The sequence below is a fragment of the Puntigrus tetrazona genome, chromosome 9, assembly GCF_018831695.1.
Source record: "Puntigrus tetrazona isolate hp1 chromosome 9, ASM1883169v1, whole genome shotgun sequence".
In the NCBI taxonomy this organism is placed as follows: domain Eukaryota; kingdom Metazoa; phylum Chordata; class Actinopteri; order Cypriniformes; family Cyprinidae; genus Puntigrus; species Puntigrus tetrazona.
In genome coordinates, this window is record NC_056707.1 from 6318395 (window position 1) to 6338165 (window position 19771).

Sequence of the window (19771 nt, forward strand, 5' to 3'; positions counted from 1 at the left end):
GCGTTCAGGTGTCATGCATATCTGTGTTAGCTTTTTCAATATGTTATATTGAATGGATCTGCTTATGTGTTCGGATTCATCTTAGCGTCATTTAGCATGTGGTGTTGTTTTGAACATGTGACTTGGGTGGTGTGTGTGTGTGTGTGTGTTGTTCTGTGTGGTCTGATTTACGAGTCTTTGCTTGTCTTTATGGCCCAGTGAGCGATAAGAGTGTAATCAGCTTACACAAGCACTGCTCCCAGCCCTGCACTGTCTAACAGTAAACACACACACACACACACACACACCTCATTCAAATCTCCACATTATGCAATATTACACGCTCACATAAGCACTGGTTACATACTCAGTGTGCTCGGCAACAGTTCCGGATGTTTGCTGTTTTGGTCAGGCGAGAGGAAGCCTCTATTTCTGTCTTGTGAGATTGTAATCTACACTTTACTATTCAGTTTGCAGAACATCATAATCTTGAAATGAACAATAACAAGGTAACAGTCCATGCAAAACTTCAGGGAAGGCTGGGACATGTAGTGAAAAATAATAATATGCAAAATTGCAAATTTTACAGTTTGCCATACACTACCATTTCAGTGTTTATTTTAAGCGTTTTTTTTTTTTTTTTATCATATTTTTATTAAGCAATGATGAATTGAATTGATCCAAGGTGACACTAAAGACACACACACACACACATATATATCTATATTTTTTTGCCAGTTGACTGACACTGTGCTTTATTGCTGTACAGGAATTTTATAAAACATTTTGAAACAAAATATGTACCAAGACATACATTTTTTCCTTTGCCCACAAACATGTATTGAAGTAATAGGCATATTCATATAGAACTTACAGAAGGATCAAAAACAAGGAAAAAACCTAAAACACATTGACTAAAAAAGACAGCAACAGCCATGATAATTAAATATTTTGTTGATCTCTGCGTATCTGAGCAAGCACAAGAATCTGAATGAGTTTGTTTTCACTTTCTTAAGATGGAGATGCGTCAGTGTCGTAAGTAGAGAACCGAGACCAAAAGACGGTGGAGTCCAAGTTAAGAACAAGAGAGAAAAATATGTTGTTTTTTTTTTTTTTAACCAGTCTTGACCCGAGCTTAACCCCATTCTGGACATGGTTTTGACTCTGGCTCGAATAAACCAGTCTCGACTACAACACTGGGAAATGTTCTCTACACATCGATCTTGGGCAAACCATTTCTGCCCATTGTTTTCCATCAAAACAAGAGGTCCGTTAAATCCACGTTGGGCTGAAGGGTGAGAGGAAGTTCGTAACATCAAGTTCGGATGGTTCCACAGCACCAGTTAAGACAAAGGGCATGATCCAATGATGTCTATATCTCCACGATGTATCAGACTAAGCACAGGAAAACAGACAGACGGGGCATGTACATAAGAGATCTCATGCGTTAACATACGTTCCCTTTTCAACAACAGAGTAGAAAAATGGGCTCATACTGTACAGTTCTTTTCATTCTCTTTTTGCTTTATAGTATTGATGACATGTCAATACTAGACATTATAAAATAGCATTTTTTTGTTTCAATAAATAAATGTTTCAAATAATAGTATCGTAACCCTGTTAAGCAGTAGCGATGCAAAGCAGCTGTGGATCAAACCCAGGAAGTGAGTTCCGGTCTCCGTCAGCACTGGCCTGCACAGTGATTTTAATATGCGTCTCTGATCTGCAGAACTGCACAGCAGTGAAAGATGCTTTTAAACCACCGTCCAATGGAATGGGGAAAGGGACTATTCACATTAGTTGGGAAGAGAAGAGATAGAAGTAATTATGAGATTCAGAATGCCTTATCAGCCCATTTATAGAGCTGTCCGTGATGATTTATAGAGACTCACAAAACTGGGCTTTAAAATAGTTTCTGCAATATGTTAATTTGAATGAATTTAAGTTCATGTTTCACACTGAAAATAAATTACTGTTTCAATACAATCATTAAACACAACTGGTTGTATAAACCATACATATTAAGTCGCTGTTTTTGTCAGATGTATATACATTCAAATACTGAAACCAAAGACCTTGACGTGGATCATTGTGTCAAAGGGGACTGAATTGGCTCTTTTTTGAAGGTGTAACATTTTGGGAACTTGTTTTTTAAAGTGTTAGTTCACCCCAAAAAAGAAAATTAACCTGTGTTTTACACATCCTCGAGGCATCCTAGGTGTATATGACTTTCTTCTGTCAGATGAATCCGATCAAAGTTATCGTTGCAGTCAGCAGTTGTTTCTGTTAAACAGTCCACAAGATGACAAATGAAGTGCACACATCCATAAAAAAATTTGTCTTACAGAAGAAAATATCCGTATTTCAAATTCAATCATACGCAGAAGCCATTCAGTCAAATGACATAAAACATATTGCGTTGAGTGATTAGTGACAAGTGAGGAGAGAAAACAAAACAAAACGCCAGTCACAAATTAGAAATACAAACAAAAAGGATTTGTAAAGAAAAATGTTGGAAGATTTCAATATAATTACTCTGATTTTTAATAACTCCAACTGGATTTTTCTGATAAGGTTTTATACAGCTAGGATGCCTCGAGGGTGAGTAAAATACAGTAAAATACAATTTTCATTTTTGGGTGAACTAACCCTTTAAGCACACAGGCATGAAGCAATGAAGCCTAAACAAAACACATGCGGCAAAGTGCAACTTAAACGTACTTGCACAAACACAAATGTTCTGTACAATACATTAAATATATTTATACATTTCAAAGGTAGGCCGAAGTCTTGTAGGGATGGACTACGACTGAAGAGTTGACAATAAACAATCATTTTGTACTAAAACAATATTCACACTATAAAACCCACCACCGTAGTCCTTCTGTCATTGCATCCTTGAACATTCAGAGATATCTTTCCACTATGAAGACAATAATTTGCTAATAAACACTCCTAATCTGTACATAATCCATCTAGTCAGTCAAACCAAAGTAAACCAGAACCAGAAGGTCAAGTTCTGCTTATTCTCAGAAAAGCGCTGTGCTTATGGTGGGTCTCCTGCTGTAAACCCAGTGATCAAGGTCCAAAAATATTTACCCAGGGTCTTTCAGGTAATAAATCTGCATATGCACACTGTATGGATAAACCAAATGCCTCAAGGCCTCTGTCTGGAGGCATCTGTGTACCTTCACAAATTATGAACGACTGCAGGGATGAATAGTTTGAAACTTCAACTTGAGACCACAGGTCATGTGCTGTTTTTATAGGTTGTCTACTAAGGTACATGACACCATACAACCCAGCATTAGTACAGAAGCACCTTTGAGGAAAAGTCCAAAAACAGTTAAGGGTAATTTCAGAGTCACATCAGCAGTAATATCCATGACTAGCAATGATTGTTCCATCTGAAGGTGTGTTTGGAAAATTGTGCTCTTTAACCTTTCAAAAAAATCAAGCGTCTTCAAGTTTGTCAACAGTGTGTCTTGCGAAACCTTTCGGTTTTGTGTTGCGGAAATGTGCGCACATTAGCCTAGCGTGAACAATGAATGTAGTCCAGAAGCTGGTGGAAATGTTGTGGACCTGTGATGTTACTTGTGATTTCCCTGAACCCTGACCTCTTCGTAAGGTCACAACCTGTGTGTGATGGTTTCCACCTCTGATAGAGGGTAACCAAAGCACCTGAAAAAGCGTGAGGTGTAGCTGCTTCTCTGAACCTGAAGGAGGACTTTGTTCACAAGGCTAGTCCTAGGAGGTCAACACAAGTCTTGTAAACTTTAAGGTCTGTCGCATCCATGTGTCTCGAGTTGGGACAGAACTGGCACTTTTTACCCAACCCAGTCAACAACAACCACATGTGGAGCGACCAGCACCACTAAAATATGGCCCACAATGTAGACTATAGCACACAATTGAGATACATTTGCACAGCCCTAAGATAGCGTTGATGAGTTGCAATCAAGGCAATGTGATGAAATCTTCCAAAACAGCATGATGCTTAGGAAACTGCAAATGGGATTCATATTAGCAAGACAATGACATTATATTTTTTAAAGTTGGACACGGTTATTTGGTCCCAGCTGGTCATTTTGAAACAATTTTCCAAGGAACCTTTCATTCTTTTAAAAGAAGTGAAGAGAGGAACATGAACCAATTCGAATGCCCTACTCTCCTGAGTTCAGAGTCTTGCTCTGTTTAGAGGACGCCACCCCTATGTGAAGGGCAAATCATAAAAAGGGCCATCGGGCCTAAGGAGTGGGGTTTAACTGAGGTTTAACTCAGGGAGACCACAATCTCTAGGGCGATGATTTCTTTCGGGGACTCTTGGTCTTCACTGTTAGGGTGGGTGAGGTGTTTGTGTGGAGCCAAGCGTTCTGCCAGTCCGGTCGTCCATCACAAACACTCCTCCGCCAGCGCAACAATTCCTGCAGAGTGGCCCGCTGATCCCCACATGCACGTGACCTCTGGAGAACCTGAGGAAATGACAAAGGTCATTTTAGTATGGTGCATAATGGATGTATTCCTAACCCTGCTTCTGGAAAGTTTCCTTTCTGCACACTTGAGGTCCAATCCTGACTGGTTCAAGTGTGTTTGATTAGGGTTGGACTGCAGAGTAGCACTTCAGAAGCAGGGTTGGCTACCCCTGATCTACACTACTTACCACCAATTAATGAAATTCCAATATGGTTCAGATTGCATCAGTGGAATAACATATAGGTAATGCAGAAAGCATCAGGAAATGAAATGCCTCCAGCAGTGGTATGAGTGAAAGTACTGGATCATAAAAAAGTGTCCATGATAAAGAAGAGGAACATTCTTTGAAAAACGAAAGTCTAAAACACATGTGAAAGGTTTTTAAAAATGTAGTCTTTGTATTTAAATTGGTTTCATAGTAAAAGTTAATACAAATCAATGGTATTACACATGAGTTAACAACTTAAAATGTTTAAATGTAAAATGTAAAAAATAAAATCATAAGTATCATAGATACTCTATCCCAATAGATTTTGGGGAGTTGCACCACATGACATTCTAAACCCGATTTAACTTTCTCATGATGAAAGTAAAACCAAACACACATATTCAGGAACATCAGTGTCAGGCACCATCCGTCGTTGTTTGAGCCAAAGTGGACTACATGGGAGACGACCAAGGAGGACACCATTGTTGAAAAACGAATCATATAAAAAGCAAGACTGGAATATGCCAAACTACATGTTGACAAGCCACAAAGCTTTGGGAGAATGTCCTGTGGACAGATGAGACAAAAATGAAGTTTTTGCCAAGGCACATTGTTGCCAAGGCACATGAAAGCATATCAAGAAAAGCACTGGAGAGAGGCTCTATGTGCACAGACGAAAAAATGAAGCATATCAAGAAAAGAACACTGTCCCTACTGAAACATGGAGGCTCTGTTATGTTCTGGGGCTGCAAACAGGGTGTCTTGAATCTGTGCAGGGTACAATGAAATCTCAAGACTATCAAGGAATTTAGAGAGAAATTACTAATGACCTTTTTTGTATACTAACTGGGTGGAAGAGAATGGAAGATTATTGCAAATACCTGGATAAGAAGAGCCAGCAACACTTTAAATTAGAAAACACTATTCACTCTTAAATAGTTGCTTATTAGCGTGCATATTCCTAATAACTGCTTATAGAGCACATATTAATATCATATTATGCATTACTATATTTTAGATTCCTTAACCCAGCCTAAACATAGCTACTACAAACAACGTCCTTGCTTACTCAATTCATCAAGCGGTAAATTGGGATGTTATTGAGGGAAAACTCTTTGTTAATAGTAAATGTGTTCCCTGAGCTGAAGCGTTACTGAAGGCCCATTGATGTCTAAAAACCTCTCCTGACAGCTGCTGCTGGATGCAACCCTGCTATACACGCATACACAAAACCCACCAATGGGAGTCCCTCATCCATCATACAAGAGTAATCAATAAACAGATAAATCAATCCATCCCAATCATCTGCAGCTGGTAAATGCCACAAATGGAACAGGACCTCCTGCTGTGCCTCTGATGCATTCATGACGGATACGGGGTTGAATAAAAGTCACATGGTTTTAGTTTAGTCAAAGAGAAAACCCCTGTCAATTTTTTCTCTGTATCTAATAGGACGCACAACTGAGTCTGATGGCACCACGAGACCATCATTTGTTATTATTGTTGAAGTTAATAAGTAAAGCTTACAGAATCCTTACCAATGGTCTTTTGGACATAAAGACAGGGCTTAGGAAGTACAAATCTGGGCTGTTGACCTGGATCAAACCCTGAACCTATTACTGTCCTTGGGTAAGGTTGCTCTAGGTGAAGCAACCCTGTTGAAAGTGTGGAATGTGCAAAATAATATAGCAATTGTAGCCAAACAGCAGAACTGGGAAGGGAAACAAACCATACAATACATTGAAAAATAAACTGATGTTAGTTCAGATGGTTGTCGAGCAAACTAAACTTACCTAATATAAACTTCATGACTAAAATAAACTTCAAACGTAAAAATACATACATACGTATATAAAATAAAAGATGAAATATCCAATCATATTAAAATAATAGTAAAATACGAAAAACTAATATAATGATAGTAAAATAACACTGCACTAAATCCCTCATTTCATAACTATGATAAAAATATGCAAAACTTTAAGGAACTGTACAGTAGTAAATGACACTAAAACAGCTTTGAGGATTAAATCTGATTATCATTGATAATCTATCCGTTCTCTGCACGAAGACAGCATTTAGGAAAAAAAGTGCGGCAAGTAGAGATCATAGAGTAGAGAGTGTTGGTAGACTATTTGGAATGACGTAACGGGATGTCCTGGCCTATTTTACCGGTCCGCTCTGTGAGGGAACTCATCCGGAAACATCATGAGAGTGTGTGAGTGCAGTGGTACAGTACAGCAGAAGCGCATTCTAGTAACCGCACACACCCACGTTCTGCTCGAAAGTACTGATCCATAATTTACACCTATCTGTTGCCTCTCAGTTCTGACATCACTACGCTAGCAGAGACACAGCGATGGCACACGGTGTACTGAACCCAACAAATCGTGAGCACACACAGTAAGCCAATCACGCACACCCATTAAGACCAAGAACGACGTCTGTGTCAATCACTGCATTCACACCTGTAATGCTATCTGGACGCTGCACAAAGACACACACAAAGCACCTGGATCACATGCAGCTATTCATATTCAAGCACAGAAACCATTATGTTTAACCTTGCATTATTTATGGGCTTCATCAAAGGGCACACATGCACGCTTTAGAGATGTGGATACAGACAGGCGGGCTACATGACCACTTATACTCCAAATTTAGCCCAGCCTCTCAAACCATCGGGGACATCCAGTTCTTTGACAATCAATTGATAGAATATTCAGTGATTCAGGCTTTGCAATTCAGATGAGATGGGGTCTCTAGGGGGTTCTGAACAAGAAACGGCCCCCATTACAGCTAGTGTTCAAATCCATGTAAAGCACCTGGATAAAAAAAAAAAAATGTAAGGAATATATATGTTGGAATATTTACATTTTATTGCAGCAGTTTACTTTGTTTTATACATAATATTTGTTCTTTGTATTGTAAAAAATATATATGCAATTTATAATTACTGTTTTAGTTACTTCGTCTTTATTTATTTATTTTTAATAATACAGTGATAGTCTTTTATAATGACATTTTAATGATATTTTTTACTGCGAAACAAGACCAAATACTGATTAAGAGTATTTTTTTCCTTGTACATCTCTCAGTTCAACTGCATGTGATTTAGAAATCCTAAAACAACACAGTAAAAGCATGTGCCAAACCAAAGGCCTGTAATTGTGAAAGTGCACATGTAAATAAGGGCAGCTGGTCAGCAGGCTCAGAAGAAGGGGAGGACCCATGGAAATATCCTGTCCCGAGGGAGAGGGGTGGCCTGTGGCCTGACATTCAGCCCAACTCACCCCTTCATGAGATATAGGGCTGGAACTTAATACGGGTCATGCCTGAATGTCAGCGCAGTGAAAGGTCAGTAGTGACACGCGAGGCTCATCACGGTCTTATCATCCATGAGGCGTTAGCCCCACCACCTACTAAAGCAATCTTGATACAAAGGGCAAAGGTCAGGGAATCATTATTGACATGCATATTATGGGATTTTCTCTTTGCTGGGGCATTCGGCTCAACTTGCTCTCTCCACCTCTAACGATCTCCCTATTGTCCTTTATGTGAGAGAATATCTAGGCTATGTCTTATCTGTGCTGTATACAGCAACACTGGATACTATTCATGCTAAGGTGGCAGTAACGAAAACTGATAAAAAATGTCTACCATAAAAAATGTACGGACAGCAGTAGCTTTCAACTGGTGGCTTACAAGCTGAAAATCAGAAAATCAAATGCGTGTTCTAATAGGAAAAGAGATAAGCAGAGGGGAAAAAATCAAATGCAACTCACCATATAATAACTTGAGATGGTGAAATAAACAGGCATATTAACTTTTAAAAGAAAGGGGGAAAAAAGCCCAATAAAATTTGCAATGAAATGTTATTGTCGGCCACAGTGTGCTTTGTTGTATGAATTACAGACTACCAAGAGCATAAAATTGTAGACATTTAAGAAAGAAAAACTGGCAATCGTCCTATTCAGCATGTTTAACAATTCTGAATACTGGTCTATGTAGTTTACGGTTTGATTTTTAAGACATTTTTACTTCTAAATGCTAAAAACACAAAAGCCACTGGATGCCCAGTATAAAATCAGCTTTGTGAAACAAAACCACTGTGCCGTATATAGACATGTTTTCAGAATATATGCTGTATTAGGGAGCATATACTGTACAAACTGTGGTCTATAGAGAGATGTGTGTAACTCTCATCCAGGCCATGCAGATGTGCAGTTGGATTCTCCAACAGTGGTTTTATCATTCAACCTTTAAGAAGATTAGAGAGCTCTCCTCCTCCCTTATCCCGTCCCGCCCCTCTACAAGAACCATAAGCCCATGGGATCCCCTCACAGTGACCAGTGCATATGTGTGTGGGGCCTCTCCATTCCAGGAGGATTTGGAATTTGACATTTTCTCTTGGTATCTCATTGAGTAAGAGAGGATGGTGTTACATGAAAAATAAAATACTCAAATAAAAAAAAACACCATAATGTCATGTTTAGCAATGGTATTTATATTTTAAAAGGTTTTTGTCGGTATGATTTTAAAATAATTGTTTTTGAATGATTTTGGAATAAATCTCTTTTTCTTTATTTAAACAAAATTATTGTATAAATTATTGTACATAATTTTAATAGTTAAAAATTATTACAAGTGAAAATAACCAAATATTATAAAATGTAACATTTTGCAAAGCTGAATTTTCAGCATTATTTAAGTTTTCAGCTTCATATAATCTTTCAGAAATTATTCTAATATGCTAATTTGCTGCATCATAAAGAATTTAGTGTTTGATGTTCAAAATGAAATAAAACAGCATTTATTTACTGAATAATATTAATTTCTAAAAATAATTTAATCAATCAGTAAATAAGTCATTCTAACCGACCCCAAACATTTGAATGGTAGTATAAATGTAATCATTCAGGTTCATACTACAACAATCATATGCCATTACTGTACCATTGAGTCTATTAATTCCTGCTTGGTATTCATAGTATTCCTGAGGTACCATATCCAGACGGAATCAAATGATTTTTTTTCTATGTTGAATTTGAAAATCTAACAAATTTATTTAAATATAAAAAAAATTGTGTTAATTGTAACTATGTACACTATAGCCCTGCTGGATGCGATTATGAGATTAGCCATGATATTTAGTCAACAAACATGGAAGGTAAATTCTAAGGATGGCAGATGTTGCAGTTCTGAAGATTCTGTGATGTTTCATGGCCTGATTATTCATTGTATTTTCACTAACTATCAAACATATCGCCAGTTCTATTCAAATTGTTTTGGCTTCCATAATTTTGCTTCTCTTCTTCAAACTGCTGTGATGTTTAATTCATAGACGAACATCATAAGCCAGGCTGAGAATACAGCTGTCGAAATTCTCTCTGAGGAACCAGGCACCATCTCATTACGCCTTCAATTTCAAAGCTGATGGAAATCCTTGGTCTGAAAGTCTTCCATTAAATCTACAAGAAACTGTGTTCATTGAAGATTAGCCTATCCAAAAGCAAAAGACAAATTGGGCGAGTATATGGTTCAATTGGCAAGCAGAAGCAGTGAATGGAGCAGTGTTGAGAGAGGGTCGTGTGCACAGCTAGTCTCATCTGATGACAACCCCTGAAAGAAGAAAACACAAACCTTCAACAGCCAGTGTATTTTGATCAGACGCCACAGAAACTGATTGTGTGCACTCACACAAGACGCAGAATTTGCAGAACCCAATAAAAGAAATCAATGTTCATGTGAGACCATCTTCAGCGGTCACCCTTCACATTGTAAGGAAACAGATTTCAAAAGTCTTCTCGGTATCAGATTGAAGCTATCCTCAAATGTACTTCAGCATCTTCCGAGAAACTCTAAGCATGTCTTAGGTGACTTTCGCGCTCTCACAAATAAACAAGAACATTTGATCGCCAGGCTTGGTGCATCAAGAACATGCTCTTAACCAGTAATTGAATTCCTATGAGTGCAGAAGGACAGATAATTAAAAAGGCTAGACCCATGGTTAACCATAATCCTCTAACGAACGCTCTTCAGCTGTTTCTCTTCACATTCCTGAAAGGCCTTTAGACTATTCGAGGACAGCAAAAAGCTGCGAAACCTCGAAAGGCATATCAAACCAGGTTGAGGCAGGACAAACCTAGAGAATCCTGATAATTTAAAGGTTTTACAGGATGATCTGACACCCTGTGTGACTCCTAAACCTATATTAGCCTTACAGGCATGAAGTTAAAGGACATCTGAGGTAAGGAGAGCTACTGAGCTCAAGGACAACAGCGAAAGCCTTATGATACTAACCACCATACATAAGGTCTTTTTTATTTATTGTACTAGATATGTAAAGGACAGGCATTTGGATTACTTGAGTAAAGAAGAATAATCCCAACTTTTTTTGATACATCTGCAGGATAATTACTGGATATGTTTTAATTAAATAAAATATCTAATGCAAATTACATTGTCTCTGTGCTTCTGTTTTAAAAAATTTATTAACTGACATGTCTCAATGTTGAAACATTAAAATGAGATGTAATCAGATTACTTTTTTTTCACGGAACTAGGCATTTAAATTAATTTGACATATGTTTTAAATAATGCAAAATGTTTTCTAATTTATTAACTGACATGTCTCAATGTTGAGAGAAAATGAGAGTAAGCCTCAGGCTTATTAATTTGACTTTTTTAATGAACACAAATAAGCACAAATAAGCAAGCTCAGCTCAGATGACAAAAAGTAAAGCAAAAGTAATGTAATTAGGGCTGGAATTATACATAGATGCAGAATTAATTCTGGATTGCATTGCAAATTCTCTGGAATTGATTCAGAGCCTATATTTTAACAGCAGATGATGGACACTAGTAGTTTTAATCTGCACACTCAAATGTTCATGAAGAAGAGCATTTGTGCAATCGGCCAAGTCATGTATTTTCACCTCAGCTCAGAATGCTTTTATGATGCAAGAGCCCACAGCCCACTTGTGAACACCCTTGCAATTTGCTTAAACCTTTGCGAATTTTATGAATGATTATTTTAGGTTCGAGTGTGTGTAAAGACTTGGAAACAAGCAAAGTTTATAAAGCATGCAGTGCCATCTGATGCTCAAAACTGAGCTCAATATCGATTCCAGAGGAATCGCGATGCATTCAGGAACATCTCAAAAACAATGCTGGATTGTTTCTTGATTTGCAGTGCATCAATGAATCATCCCAGCCCTAAGCATAACGCATTATTTACCAAAAAGGAAACTAAGTTGCGCAATTAGTTGATTTTTTTTACTAACTAAATATTGTAACGTGTTACTTAAAAAAGTAACTTTCCCCAAAAGTTCCTTTTGGCACATTAGCATGTAGTTATCAAAAAAAGATTTTAATTGGTGTGAAATGGTAATTCTGTAAGATATTCTCTTTCATTATCATTAACTGTTGTCATTTGTCAAGTTGTACTTGTGGCCATCCCTGGTATAAATCTGCATCATTTACACACTGTTTCCTCTGGCTGGATGTGTGGCACATGTGAACATTTGTTTGTGGTTGAAACATAAGAGCAAGGGCCATTGATTCAGTGCAGAGACATGGCTCTGCTCCACACTCTACGTAAGGCATGATTCAGCAGGCAACAATGAACATCTCAGCATGAGGACAAACTCCATAAAGAGCCTCTGTCTCAGAGCAAAATCAATAAGCAAAACTCAGGAAAGGAGAAAACATAAAAGAGAAAAGGACTGAATGAAGAATCAAGGAAAGAGCAGGGTTGCCATGTTTGCAGCAACGAAAGAAGAACCAGCGGAATGGAGAATTTTTTTGCAAAAACTGCAGCTCATTTTCAAGTAAACTAGTGGACTATAAAGCAGTGACTGTCTCCAGTTTGAAACAGTCAGAAGGAAGCATTTGTGGATAAGCTCCATTACATGCTGTATGGTATGTCATTTACAGTACACTTAAATCTCAATAATATTGCATTTAAAGGAATAGTTCACCCTCAGATTAAAGTTCTACCATCATTTACTCATCGCCATGTTAATTTAAACTTGTACGCTGGCATTTCCTCTGATACGTTTGCTTTAGATACTTTTTGTTATTTTTAGTGCTCGATAGGAATGCAGCTGCCTGAACATTCTTCAAAATTTCTTATTTTCCATTCCTCAGAAGAAAGTCAGGTTTTAACCAACATAGATCAATGAGCAACTGATGAAAGTCTTCAGTTTTAGATGAACTATTTCCTTGGTACTGATTACCACAACAGCATTATTCTACATTATTCCCCTAACGCTTTCGAGTCCTAGATGACGCAGAGCTGCAGTTTCCTTCAATAGCATGGAAAGCAAAAAAGGGAAATGTAAAAGGCAGGAATTGCAAGGTGAAGGGCAGTCAGTGAGGTACTGCGCTATAGACCAGACTCACCCCATCCCTACACAGGCCTGAGGGCTCATTCAGCCCCCTAGCCTACAGCGCCGCCCCCGCACCGAAGGGCGAGAAGTTGAGATGACCCCTCTGGAAGAGAGGAGAGAAAGACAAGAGAGAGAGAGAGAGAGAACATTCAAAATACATATACAGCATTTCTTACATTCTTTCCACAGCATGAAATCATGTGGTCAATATACCTGTAGCAGATGTGCAGACGTTATTGAAAGCCAAGGAGACTTACATAAAGAGATTGAATGGTATGAATTTGATTCAGCTGGCACACTTTGCTTATATATATATATATATATATATATATATATATATATATATATAGTGGCCCCAAAATGTATTTGGACACTTAAGTCGTCATAAGTCTTAAGTCGTCATAAGTCACATTAAAATCTTATATATAGATTAATTAATGCATCATGCCTATTTTGACTCTGAACCACGAAATTAGTCATAAGTAATATAGGGATAATTGTAGCAATAGCCAAAAACACACTGTATGAGTCAAATATATATATTTTTTATTCCAGAAATCAGTAGGGTTCCATTAATTATGTTCCATTAATTTTCTCAATATTTAGATGTTTTTGCTCCCTTTCTAGATTTTTCAGTATCTCTGCCAAATATCGTTCTATCCTAATAAACCATACATCAATGTATGGTTTATTAGGAAAGCTTTCAGGTGATGTATAACATTCAAATAAAGATAACCCTTATTCTAAATATATAATTAACCCACTCTTTTGACATATATGATTAATTGATGAATTGATGAGATCCACTTTAGGCTTTGGCATGATAAGTTATTTAAAAAAAAAAGACAAAAAAACAAAACAAACAAAAAAACACACACACTCACACATCAAGAATATCATGTTTTTTTAAATAAAAAAAAAAAAAAAGGTCAAAATTAAAAACATTTAAATTTACACCACTCTTTCAAATTATTCTATGCAGCATTTAAAATGAATCAAGGAATAAATTAATGATTAAATGAATCATCATTTTTAGGTTTCATAAAATAATACTTGTACTATTAAAAAGTATTTATTAGGAAAATTCATATATTAGAATGATTTCTCAATTATCAAGTGACACTGAAGACTGGAGTAATGATGCTGGAAATTATATTGACATTATTACTTTATATCACAGTATTTTGTGTGAGTGGAAATCAAGCAAATGCCTTGATTATGTGTGTTTTTTCCATCTTTTTTGTACAATGAATGCTAAATTTAATTAATGCAATGGCAAACACGCTTTAGAAAATCTTGCTTAAGTGTCCAAATACGTGGGATACTGTATCTACACTCAGCTGAGCATCTGATCCGAGGGATCTCCGCATGTCAGTCGGCATCTCCAGGACTGCGTGATACACTGCAGCCCTGTCAGAAGAGATGGCCTCTTCAGACCTTATCGCTAACAGACACAGAGCAAGAATACTCCATTACCAGAGCACCCGTCCGGGAACACTTCATTCCTCCTGCTGTCATTTTCTAAGCAATCTCCCGCACCCGCCGGATCTGAATGCTGATAAGGCCGTACTGCCCTCGTCTCATTCTCGCTCTCAATCGTAATCTCCGGCGAAACCAAGCTGATCAATAATTAAACATCATGATCTTCCGCATGTTATGAGACGTTGGGATGTGGATCAATAAGGAGCGGATGGACCAGACGGCAGGAGGAGCGAGATATAGAGAGCAGAGACGGGGAAATATGAAGCAGGCGTGTGCTAATACATGTTAAGGGGCATTAAAAGGCTGTTTCCTGCTTCCGAGTGCCATAAGGACATTAAGAGGTAGAGCGTCCCTTTGAGGACGACCTCTGGTGGGGTTACAGTTGAGTGATGGGAGCACATCGTCACTGCCATCTGTTTTTCTTCATGTCAGACCTTAGATAAAAGGACTGGGATTTACTGGCACAGATCAGCCCTTGTGTTGTTTGACGCCACTTCGATAAATACGTTAAGACTGAAATGACGCATGTGATGTTTTAGCATTCGGTGTTTTGTTATGAGCGCGTATCTGGCACAGCGTGGCGAATCTGAAACTTTGGTGTAAAGTTACCAGAGGACTGAATATTGGTAGTGAGTGAGCATATACTCTAGTTGATGTGGTTTAAAAGGTTAGTGTCCAGTTTCAGAGAGCATTAGCGTGTAGCTCACTTCCCTCTGTAGGGGGCTATTCTGTCGTTCTGAATATTTCATTATCTAATTGAATAATTCAAGTTTTATTTACGGCGTAGAAGGCAGCCGCGCAATTGTACAAGATAACTGTAGACATGCATCTATACAGCTTTTCTGCATCCACTTCCTGGTTTTCATGCGGTCCGGTGACCTTGACCCCTATCATGTGACACAGGCAGGAAACCGAGGACAGAATGGGATCCGGTAACCAGAGAGCCTGTGGCATTCAGTGCTTCTTGAGGTACAAAGCGTCTCAGGTGTCACTAGTGAAATTCAGAATGCTTCTACCCTTCTACCTTCCTAAAATACAACCCAAGATTTTGATACATGCTCGAGACTTCAGGGCGGAATAATGTGACAGCTCGGTCTGGCTAGACTGACGTGAAACAAAATGAGATTGTCTGCATTAAAATCAATGAAGATGTCTGCACTGATGTGACACGGCGGACATCTTTTTTTTTTGAGCAGCAAATAGACATGTTAGAAGGATTATTCAGCTTTGCATTACACAAATAGATAACATTTTACAAATGAAATTTTAATAATAATGTTAGACTTCTTATTGATTGATTGAATGGGTAACACTTTACAATAAGGGTCATTAGTAATTAACAACATTAGCAAACGTGACCTGCAAATACTACAGCATTCATTAATCTTAGTTAATGGTTACACTTTATTTTGTCTACTTTAAACAACACTAGACAATATACTAACTATAAGTAACTTTGTAACTACATATCTCAGATAGGGTAGGTGAATAGTAGAATATGTCAGAACCCTGACCCCTTCAAAATAAAGTGTTAAAGTGTCTACTGCAGGTTGACATGTAGTTGCTAAGCTACTTACCATTAGTAGAATGTCTACAGTGGACTATCAAAATAAAGGTGTTACTGAAAACAATTATTTTAAACTGTAAGAATAATTGTAGTAATGATTTCAGTTTTACTATTTGATTAAATAAGTGCTTTGTGAGCATTAAAGACTTCTTTCAAAAGCAGCTCCGAACTTCTGGTGCCGGTTGCATAAAAGGTTAAGACTAATCTTAAAAGACAGCATTTTTTTTTTTCTTTAAGACTGGTCAGAATTTTTAAATGTAGTTACATAAAAATGTAGATTAGTCTGAGTTGAATCCAAAAACTACCCTTACTGCTAGTTAGGATAGCTGATTACCCTTTGACTAACTGCTAGTTCTAGACTAGTTCTTAAGAGACTGAGGCTAAGTTTAAGCTATTGGCTTCTGAACAGCAGTGTATATAATTTACGTCTAAATCTTGCATTAAAAGCAGCTTGAGACTTCATCATGCTGAATTATATGTTAAAATGTGCTCCAATACATTTATTAGGCCTATAAAAGGAGTAGACGTGACACTACATATTTATTAGTAGGCAGGCTATTTAGTAATAGTCCATTACGTGACTGTTTATCTCTCCTGCACGGACACAAGAACCAGCGCTCTTCTGGTGTCAGAAGAGGTGTCATCCAAGTCAGCGGGACAGTTCGATTAATCATAACGATATCATTCTGTAATATCATCTGTTGGTCACTGGATGTGCTTTGCAAAGGCTAATATTTCAGCAGTGTAAATATCTGACGCACTGTCAGTCAGCTGATGCCGATTATCACTGTATAAAAACCTTTTTCTATCAGTCTATATATGCAAGCCATCTACTATGTGGAAAGGTCTAAAAAAGATGAATACTTGTAATGATTTGAATAAGAATGTCTTTTTTGTATACAAGAACCTTTGGAAACAGAGTTGCAGGTTTTTTCAAGTGTTTTTGCAGGACCAGTGCAAGACAGACTGCTTACACTGTTTGTATGTTCATTAGAATAATGACAGGCTTCTGTCGTTCTTTGCCTGAGCCTGAATAAACTGGATTGGAAACGCGGGACGTTGAGGCCATGACAGAGAAACTAGGACGCTCCCTTTTTAATAGACAAACAATCCACGGCACTCAGCACTGGGCAATATTACAACACAGCTGAGTCAGAGAGAGAGAGAGAGAGAGAGGACCCTAGCACTCCACTCAGGAACCTTACACTGCTTCGGTTAGGTCGAATGACAGCGGCTAGCTGTTTTGCATTTAATAACAACAGCCCACACGAGTTTACGACAAGTACGTGTTCCACTATATAGAAAAACACCTCAGGGCCACAGAGTTATACATATAGTTTACATATTCATAAAGCATTAGGAGGCCAGAAGTTTTATAATGTGGGGCCCTCAGCAGGGGCCCACAAGTTACGTATAGAGAGTGACAGGTGCGCTGTGGTGGTCTCTCGCTTTCAATTATTATAAAAAGCAAATTTCCATTACTGTAACTTACATACGACTTGGTAAGTAAATCAGGAAGATTATGCATAAGTGGAACAATTATGAAACGGGAAAACATTCAATCTCTGTTACAAAACCAAAGTGAGCTGCCTTTTTGACTAAATAGGCTGTTACTAAGGAACCTAAATGGAACTTCACGTGGCTTTTTTGTTTCATTATTTAGTGCTGTCAAACTACTGTCAAGTTTTCAATAAATCAATGACCAATACTTTTGATGTTAGTTGATAACTTTTATTCTTTGTCAGGACCTGCCTATAGGCATTCTCACTGGGGTTCAGAAGAGAGCCACAGCTACTGAGAGGATAATACAGTTAAGCGAGACGGTGCAGTCTGTTGTGGATTTTTCTACAAAGCACATAAGCTTATAAAACGTGCATTTGACTGCCATAAATCAAAGAATTCTCTCTTTGCTGTCAGCAGGTGACAGTGCCATATATCTGTCTTCCATCCCATCATTCTAACCTAACAGATGGTGTCTGCTCTAGCTATGTCTGTGTGTGAGTGATGCATTCATATTGTCTTTTTCAATAACTACCAGCATCACATCCTGTGCGTTTTGATGCAGCTTCCTTATTCCTAATATGCCCTGCGTTCCATTCAGAAGAGCTCATCCCTATCCTTTCAAAAGGTTTACCCTGCGGAGTGAGAGCTATGAAGTGCTGAAGGATATAGGGGACCAAACAACTGTTTCTTGAAGTGCCCTTCTACGTCATCATCCCGTGCCCACACAGAGGCTTATGGAAAGAATCAGTGCAAAGGATCGTGGGGACCCAAAGTGTCTATCAGCAGTACCTTTCGAAATCCTTCATTCCGAAGGCCCCTTCGAAGTGGCCAGTTTTGAGCACTTTGGTTTGGAACGACTCTTCAGTATGGCGGTCATGATAGTTTTCACTTCAAAGTGCCCTTCGGAGGGCGATATATCCTGTTTGGAATGCACCGATGGTCTTCCTGTTAGTGATTGACAGTCACATACATTGTAGACTCCTCGTGCCATGGCCCATATGTCACGGACAAAGCTATCTATAAGCTAGACATTCAGGAAGATTCAGTCTTGATTCACTGAAGCTTTTTATCTCTCAGTTGGTGGCAATCATCCATGTATTATTTACTGTCAAGGTCATATGTATTTATCATTTAATCCAAGATTATGCGAAGATAGGAGTTAATGTGTCATGCGTTTACTGAAAAAAAAAAAAAAAAAAAAAAAAAAACAACATGTTTTTTCAACAGTACCAGTTGCCCGATTAGAATAAAAAATAAAAGAAAGACTAATCTAGTTGGATGAGGCAGGAATTGTAAGAAATTCTGATCCAGATTTTGGTACATTATAAAAGGCCCAAAAACATAATTAAAATAAAATAAAATACTTACAGATTTTTTTTTTTTTATGTACATCTGAAAATATAAATGTGAAATCTTGAGTTGAATCGTACTGTTGTATAATCATATATATGTATATGTATCATCATAATTAATAATCATTAAACAATACTTACTATGAAAATCCTTCCACTTCAATATTATATTAAAAACAGACCAGTTCTGAAAAAGTATTCTCAGTTCCTATAACATAGGACACAGAGAACTGAGACAGATAGTTTTATTGAGGCAGAAAGCTCTCAGAGAACCCTCATTAAGTTTTAATGTTTTGTGAGGGTAACCCAGCTTTCAGGACACACAGTGAGATGCTGAGAAGCGCAGAGGGCACACGGTGATCTTTTCGGCATGTTCCTGCGGAGGAGAACAGGGTTGGAGCACCACCCCTCTCCTCTAATGCACCTCTGAATACGATCTCCAGATAAGCCTCGACTCATTTCATTTGGCAGAGTGCTGAGTCTGGGATGACATGGGACCCGCTCTCACTTTCATTACCCATGATTACATCTGCCATTTGGGGTCACTGGAGATCTTCTCCCCATGGAAGAGTGGATGACAGATGCCACAAGAGCGCGTGTGCATGTGAGTGTGGGTTTGTGTATATGCTTCACCTGAGTGTGGTGGCTGTCCATGTGCCTGTGTAACGTTGAGGTGCTGGACGCATTAGACTTCGGATGTCCCTCGTCTTCCAACGTCCCTATTGAAAGAAAGTATCCAGATGTTAAATGCGACATTCTTCACGCATGTTCTGGATTATGTTGCACTAATGTATTACTCTAACTGTAATCAAAT

At 38.1% G+C, this 19771-nt stretch overlaps 1 protein-coding gene across 4 annotated transcripts in view; it reads right to left on the bottom strand.

The window, feature by feature from the left end:
- Window positions 1-695: 695 nt before the first annotated feature.
- myo16 (myosin XVI) overlaps window positions 696-19771 on the bottom strand; it is a 158457-nt gene continuing 139381 nt past the window's right edge. For 3 of the 4 annotated variants that reach the window (XM_043249183.1, XM_043249184.1, XM_043249182.1), the window contains exons 34-35: window positions 19591-19676; window positions 696-4451 (exon numbers count right to left, since the gene is read on the bottom strand). In XM_043249183.1, coding sequence (XP_043105118.1) covers window positions 4275-4451; window positions 19591-19676 — 263 coding nt within the window. In that variant the 3' untranslated portion in view covers window positions 696-4274. Of the gene's footprint in view, window positions 4452-13066; window positions 13157-19590; window positions 19677-19771 lie in introns of all 4 variants that reach the window. The other variant, XM_043249186.1, reaches the window with a different exon arrangement.